General features: G+C 39.5%; 1 protein-coding gene across 1 annotated transcript; it reads right to left on the bottom strand.

The window, feature by feature from the left end:
* Nucleotides 1-200: 200 nt before the first annotated feature.
* Nucleotides 201-7,966, bottom strand: muc15 (mucin 15, cell surface associated). Its single transcript, XM_053866846.1, has 4 exons — nucleotides 7,836-7,966; nucleotides 3,094-3,906; nucleotides 1,841-2,002; nucleotides 201-1,175 (listed from the first exon to the last, which is right to left on the bottom strand). The coding sequence occupies exons 2-4, from the start codon at nucleotides 3,887-3,889 to the stop codon at nucleotides 1,054-1,056; spliced, it is 1,080 nt and encodes a 359-aa protein (XP_053722821.1). The 5' UTR covers nucleotides 3,890-3,906; nucleotides 7,836-7,966; the 3' UTR covers nucleotides 201-1,053.
* Nucleotides 7,967-8,262: the final 296 nt, after the last annotated feature.

Raw genomic sequence — 8,262 nt, 5'->3', positions numbered from 1 at the left:
GTATTGTACATTTCACTGACAAGAATGTTATTTATGTTGTGTTAGAGCATCTTACTGTGAAGGGGATTGTCAGCAGTACAGTTGCTGGATACTTCAGTCCCCAGAAGTCCGGGTTTCCTCGTGTGTCTTCACTTTTCTCAAATCATCAAACACTTTGCAGAGAGCTAGATTCATTCAATATATCTTTATTGAACGCAGAATTAATTCCAGGCATATACAGTGCTAGTGTGCTGGAAGCAAGTATTCCGACAGGTCACAGAGACAAGTAGGAAAAACAAGACGCTTCAAATACATATCTTGTTAAATGACATATATATATATATATATATATATATATATATATATATAGGCATATGTTTGAAAATCTACACTCAAACGACCCAGATTTTTTTATTTTATTTATTTTTAATGTTAAATTTATGTTAAATTAAAGAAATGCATTAAAAATACTGCATAGACTATTTTGTTCTCAGGGTGCAACAGGTAAACAGCACTGAGCCCACTATGACTATAAAACACTTTATTCTACATGTGACATTCACGATGCTTATGACCTTTTTCTAACCAAGGATTCCAAACTCTTATACACAGCCTCCCTCTGAAAAAGAAATAGACTATTTAAACAGCAGTGGATCATCCTCGCGGTAAACGCAACCTCTGACATCCATGTTTCGTTTTTAGAAAGACGTAAGATGTACAGCTAAAATAATCCAAAGGTAATTGCAAGGTTGTTCTTCAATTAAATGAGAGAAGGTTGGAGTTAAATTTGATTCGTTTTGGCAACAGACATCATTCTTCTTGGCTGGGTAGTGCTCTTCAAATAGATTGCCCTCAGTCATCACGTTTGTTTTCACGCTATGAATGTGCTCAGTAAAAACCTCTTCTCATTTAAATGCCATCGATTGCTAAGCGCAGACATTTTTAGGATTTCACCATCCTCAATATTCAACATTCACAGTCCTATATACACAGGTCCATAACACCGACTGTTAAATAGCATGGTGCAAAGAAAAGTCTCTTGATCGTGCGGGTAAAAATGCTGTGGGAGCAGTTTTAGTTTCTTTTGCGTTGAGGGAAGTTGGACATTTGGATGTGGTCTCCCTGCAGTCCGGGGTTGTAGTAAGCTCCACCTCCAAAGTTCAAGTCCAAAGGCTCGTTGTTGTCCAATCTGAGGACTGTAATTGGAAAAAAAAAAAAGCTGCATTACAAATGAAAATACCTGACTATTTTGTCATAACCTTTTTCTGAATCATTTTGGAGGCTCTTGTACCATCTGAATCTCGTGTTAAAAAAAGAAAGAAATGTAGTTTGCATTATGACTGAATGTTTTCCCACATGGCAGAGTGCAACGGTTTTGCAGAAATATGTAAAAGGGATGTTAAAATCACCACACTGCGTTCATATCTAATAGTCGGGTGTCAAGTAGCTGTAGCTCAATCGAGACGTCGAAGATTCTAAACCCCCTCATGCCGGATGACAGACGTCAGAGGTTCTGTTTTGAATGTCCTTTGAGAATCAGATATCTCAGGTTATGAAGAAAATGGAATTAAATAAGATCATGACAGCCAACGTTTTCTTCAACCACTCTCACATGTTGCTAAGCAACTTCATTTGCAGAGGCCACTCAATGGATCATCTTTGGCTTTGAATACCTGTTTCAATAGAACCTCATGTCATTTTAAACTAAGATCGCCACCTCTGAAAATTAGAACGCTGTTCCATGAAACCTCATTGGTCACTAGTTGACTCTGGAAAACGGTCAGCATAAGTTAGATAATAAAACAATGATAATGGAAAGAAAGTGGCTCCTACGCATCAAGAAAATAAAGAGTCAACCCACCTGGATCTGAGGGAAACTCCTCCACCAGCTTCCTGTGGGTGAAACCAGTCTGATGCCTCTTTTTCAGAATGACGTACGCCACAAATCCAACCAGAGCCACTGCCACCCCTATCCCCAGCAGAGCCCCCCAGGCACCCTGCCGCTTACCCTTTGAATCCAAACCTTAAGGGGAAACAAGAGCACAACAACAACCATCGATAATGAATAATAGTCACTCATTGTTCTCTTTTGTCTTTTTGGCTCATCTGCTTTGTCTCTGCCCAGACCACACCAGGAAGTATATTCATTGACAAAACCATCTTATTTTCTTGACGTTTCAAGCCATCCCATAGTGCAGTCTATAATGTCAACCCTCACCATACACAGATGGTGTATCCTCACTGAAAATGTTGAAAAATGACAAACATCATGAATTACAGATGATGGCATTTGATCATATTTTTGGCATTGAATGGCATGTTTTCATACAAATAACTTGCTAGCTCTACCTCACATGAACCTGGACTTGGAAAAAAAAAGTTTAAAGTAAAGCTTTCTGTACTATTCATGTTTCACTTTTCAGTGTTCAACCCTCTAGTGATAGAGAGGCAGATATATATTTTCTCTGTCTTTGCCTTTGAATTATAGATTTTAAAATAGCTTATTGTGTCAGTAATAAAAAAAAAACTTGACTACAATGTCAGTGTTCAGCTTTAAAGTGAAACCTCAATTTAAATCAAAGTAGCATTCGTTGATTATCAATTTTTATACTCTGATTTACTAAAAACATTCCATTTTTTAAATGTATTTTCTAATATATTATGGGCAATAACATAGACTGGTCTCACACTTCAGCACCCAGGCGAGAGTATCAGAAGACTAAGAGCAACTCTGAGGGATTTTCCCACTGATACAACAGTGCATTGTCCTGTTGAGAAGGAGCTTGTAATGGAGCCGGCCACTCAGGGCCGCCACATCGACAGGACCTGAAACCTTAGCTTAACCTTTTCCCTTAGAAAGAAGGCCAGCCAGTCCTCCAACAATGGGAATGTATTTACAAGTGGGTCAACAGGCAAAGTGAACAAAATTCATCCTTCGAGAAATGGCTTTGATGGAAAGAATATATATGAATCGGTGACAAAAAATTGTTGCCGGGGTGTTTTTAATCCAATAAATCCTTACAAAAGTCTTTCTAATCTGGCCAGTCTCCTGAGGGGAGTCAGTCATTTCTCCACCTGGAGACCCACATGTTCCAGAAAGTGATATAACTTTACCTCTTTCGGAGCTGCTCCCTGCTGCTGCATTCTTGTCCGTCAGGTTTGATGCTTTCTGAGCGACTGAGGACTTCAGAATGCCTGCTGTAGTTTGAACTGCAGACGCAGTCGTGAATAACCCTGGGGTCATGGCCCTGGTGGTCGCAGGGGCTGCTGTGGTTTCCACAGCCGGATCGTTGAGGCTTGTGTTCTTGGGTAGCTCTGTTGTGTTTTCTGGTTTAGGCAGAACTGATTTGGTGACGTTGACTTCTGGAGCTGAAGTTGGGAGCGTCTGAGTAGCGTTAGACACATCTAGAGGGCCTGTTGAGTTGTCAAAATCCAAATGGGCGGATGAATTTCCAGGTGACAAAGTTGCGTTTTGACTCATCTCGGTCGAGTTTTGACTCGACTCTGTTGAGTTTTGATTCACCACCGATGAGTTTAAGGCTTCACCCTGCGTCAAATCAACCTGATCCGATTTGGAATTGTTTAATTCCCTTGCTGCAGTTGTTATCAGGGGTCGATGTGTAACAGTGGTGTTGACCTCCTCCCATGTTGTCTCTTCAGTCTGGTTGTTGTTAGCTTCAAATGTGGCCAAAGATCCTGAAGCTGCTCCGCTGGAATCATCGGCGCTTGTTTCCACACTGGATGCGTTGCTTTGCTTGTCCAACCTCTGTTCAGTGTCACTTCTGAGAAGGTCACTCATATTAAAAGCAACGTCATTGCTCTCAAGACTAAATGTTGCGTCTTGGAGAGTCAACCACGGGAGGCCTTGAAAGAAGAGCAAGAGTCCAAGAGTGACCAGCCTGTGATCCATTTTTCTTTCAGCACAGCCTGTAGCAAGCAGAGAAAATTTGCTTTACACACAAACATTCTTTTTTCAGTCTTAGAAATACAGACATGATGCAACTCTCTACTGTTTCAAACAGTTACTTGAAGAAAGCACTGTGCTTTCGTCCGCTGTTTTACAAAGGATCAGACCTCAGTTCTAACTCTGCTTCAGCTCCCATATTCACCTGTAATGCCCCATGTCATGATTAAGAATCCGTGAATGTCACCATTCTTGTTCATGTTACAACACTTCACTGACAGCACGGTCGCAGCAAACCAGTTTAGCATTCATTCCCCCTTTCTTAGTCCAACACTGATTTTTGTGCACAAAGGAAATATTGCCTGCAGCAGTACGCATTTAGATAACTTGTTTTTCTGGTGTGACCTAAAGGTTAAATTGATGTGTGTGTGTGTGCATGTGTGTGCGTGTGTTTTCCCATGCTTCCTCTTGTTGTATCATAACTGAAATCTAACAAAAAAGACATTTGCTTCAACTATTTCTTTTTTTAACTTGAAGAATCATGAAGCGTCGGAATAAAAACACTCAAACAAAAAGTCATTTCCGCCACGTTATTGTTGGGGAAAAACGGTTTGCTTACCATTGTCAGAATGGAGAACACATATTAAACATTAATAATGAATTACTTGTGTATTAACTGTTAAAAATGATTGATGATGGTGTTGTTTAGAGTGACATTTCGGTCACCATTCCATAGTGAAATATTGACTGGCCCAACTGGATGCTAACCATTACTTTATAATGATTAATAACTGGTTAATATGTTGCTAGTACACATCCGAATAAGTAGTTTGTTAATGGTGATATATGTTCCCTTATCTATGATGTAACTGTCGTCTTGAGTTTTCATTGATCTATTTATTCATTTGACATGTTATTGTGTAACAAATTTTGTTTTAGTCTCTGCATTTAGCGCGACCAACTGGTCTCCTGGAACCAGGGTTGGTGCCTTCTTTGTCGGAATTGCTCTAGTGGTCTGTAATGGCCAGCACTGGATTTAAGAATGTCATATGACCTCTTTGCAAAAGTTTGTTGTGTTAAAGTTAAAGAATTTCTCCCACAAAGCTGTTGTCCTAGATTTTTTTTTTTTTTTTTTTTAGAAAAAAGTCACAGTACGAAGGATTAAGATTTAATTTTAAGAAGGAATTCAAATGATTCAAGGTCAGTTTAGCATACATTTTGGCTTCTAGCAAGTGCTGAGCCCTTTCACATTCTGCTGCTCACAAGTGGCTCTTGACCAGATATTGTGTCCACAGCTCCGTCAGAACTCACACAAACAGTTAAACTCAGGCTTGAACAGAAAAAGAGAGCAGTGAGGATTCCAGAATATTAAGCTGCAGTACACTCAATTAATTGTCCGGCCCACGTGTCACTGAGATAGTTATGCAGCGGTCATGAGGCACAGTGTTCCCTTGACTTTTTTTATGTGACCTTTTCCGGAGGAAAACAAAGGATAATGATACTGACATGTCTTGAAGACACCTTTGGCTTATAAATATCACACTCTTCTTTAACACGCAGGGTTTAAAAGTCAATGTATGAGCTTGCTTTTACAACAAATTATAGATATTGGTGGAAATGAATTAGGTGAGTTTTCATAATATCATCATAAGCCAACCATTATTCTTTTATTGAGCCAGTATTAGAATATTATAATAAAGAAGGTTGTGTGATTTGTGAAGTTTGAAGCTGTGATACAGAATTACTACAGTGAAATACGCTCATCATCGATGCCTGAAACAGTAGTTTTGCTCATCACCCCATACTCACGTGCTAAGCATTAATACCTTTGACAGCCTTGACCAATATTAACATGGATGTTCAAACTGAGACCAATAAACCCAAGGCTGATGACATCATGCACAGTGAAAAGGGTCCTTGTAATTGTTGCCACATCTGCCTGTGTAACGCTTGAATGCGCTGCTGTGTTCAAGATATCACTCTCCCTATTAGTTCAATACAGACATGAACGGCGATAATGAATCCCTTGCAGAAACGTCCTTGTTACGCCCGAAACACAAACTTGCTCTTGGCCTCAAGGATTGAGTGGTAAATCATCCGTTTATGTTTCCAAACAACTAATAATAAGTGTCGCTTCTTTCTTTCATTGTCGAGCTCAAGAAGGTCTGGGTTAAGGCCAGTTTCTGAGCAAGCCTTTCTGATCATCCTATTGATCGTGTTTTCACCCTCTGCAGTGATGCTGTCCTGCTTTAGAGAGGACAGTGCAAAGACTCCCTGCAGGGAAAACGCCAGGGTGATTCTTACTGATATGAGAAAATTGAAGCTGCTCATGGAAAGCGGTTTTGTGATTTAAATCAATTCAGCACCATCCAGTTTCAAGTATAAACAGTTAGCTGACATCTTCTTTCTTTTTATGGTGAAATATTGAAGTGAAGTCAATGATGAACATTCCAGTGCCTTTAAATTATAAGGAAAAACATCTTGTTCATCCTGTGGATGAGTCATATTTATGGCTTTCTCAGTGGGTAATTTCAAGCAGAGCCTGTTCTGAGCTTCATGTGTCATTATGTCGTCCTTTCCATAGCAAGTCGATAAAAAAACAACCTTGTTTTTTTTGTCCCTTCTTCTTTCAAATGCTCATTTATCCATTCGAAAACCAAATCGTACCCGACACACCGCCATGACATTGAGTGATCTTACACTTGTGTTTCTCGACTGGGAGAACTCCTGTTTTGATTTGCATTTAGCATCAGTCCAGTCAAAGTATTGATAGACTGTGAAATAAAGATGTAGGTTTGTGTTTTTCTCCTCAGGATTCATGAACATCGTCCTGCCTTTTATTGATTTTTGGAAGTTGTTTACTCCTGGGGATATCGCGAGCCAGGTGTTCCGCTCATGTACGCCATAAATCAGCGCCAAACTTTTACAAGGCATTAGAATCAGATGAATCAAAAGGAGGAAAGCACAGTTCCCATACTTGTGTAAGTCATTTAAGGTTTGGGCCACTACTCAACGTGGACGTCTACTTCAGACATGCTATCATTTCTCGTTGTTAAATGCTGATAAAAGCAATGCTGCCTAACATGCACCCATCAATTCAGGGTTTCACCTGTGAAAAACAATACCACAGCTGAACTATTTAACACGTGAGATTCCAAAAACAACGCCACGCCTCAGTTCTGTGTAACAGCACTGACAAATATTTTATATTCAACCTTCAACCTGTATTGTCAACATCAATACATTTGGAATTTAAAAACATTTAAAAATCAATCTTAAACCATTGTACCACATAATACACTGCTTAATAGGCAGTTTTTCAAGACAAAGGATTTTATTCAGTGAAAACTATTGTTGCTAGTATATTCATAATAAACATCACCCTTGTCATTGGATTGAATTTAGCGGATAAAGAATAATAAATTATTTCATCAGGAAAAAAAAAGAATGATTATTTGAATTTGAAAAGAGGCACTCCAAAAGTACACATAGAACAAAATGAAAGCAACTTTACCAGTAGCACTTGACTCTGGGGAACATACAGTATATTAGCCATTTAAAAACGTATTACTTACCTTTTTTTAATACTAATAGTCAGTCATTTCAATGTTGATTAGAATGATATTTCAGTGACCATTCGAGGGGAAAATATAGTCAGGCTGAACTAAATAATATTTAGTGCCTTATAATGATTAATTCCTGGCTTATTTTCTGCTAGTACCTATATGAACAAGTAGTTTATCTAAATAAATAAATATACGTTGTTGAACCCAGACAGTAATCGAGGCGATACGTGATTTAAGATAAGTTAAAGTCTTGTGTTTAAAACTCCAAAATGTTTGTTGATGTTGAGAAAAACTGCCGTGAAGAACTTTAAAGTGGCATTATTGGAAACCGTGTTTAACTCCGTTCAGTCAAGCAACCAAAAGCTTCCGTCAGTGTAATTTCTTACCTTACTCTTGAGTGAAATCAGTTGTGAGCAGGTGCACAGGCAATAAAATCTCTTCACCTTCCTGCCAACATATTAGGATGAATCAGCAACCAGCCCCGGGGAGAGGAGGGAGGGGAGGAGGAGCCAGGTCCAGGAAGCAACCTGCTCGACCTGCTCGTACACCTGCCAAATACTGCAACACACCCTCAACTTGATCCGGCCACGTTGCGAGCGGAGCTGAAAAGAAATTACAGAAGTGCTGGGGATGACTAAATATTCATTTGAAAGCTCCTCAAAGAGATGTTTAACCGCACCATTTGTTGTTTTGTAAGGTTGCCAGGTTAGACGTGTGAGGTCCCCTGGTAGGAGGAGCTTCTAACACAGGTCGGTCCTGTGGGTCTTCTCTTTTTTTCCCTGCCACTGTTGTCGTCATGGCAACAGAAAAGAG

Source organism: Synchiropus splendidus, chromosome 5 (genome assembly GCF_027744825.2).
Source record: "Synchiropus splendidus isolate RoL2022-P1 chromosome 5, RoL_Sspl_1.0, whole genome shotgun sequence".
Taxonomy (NCBI): domain Eukaryota; kingdom Metazoa; phylum Chordata; class Actinopteri; order Syngnathiformes; family Callionymidae; genus Synchiropus; species Synchiropus splendidus.
Note: the sequence above shows the minus strand (reverse complement) of the source record. Positions and strands in the feature narration are given on the sequence as shown.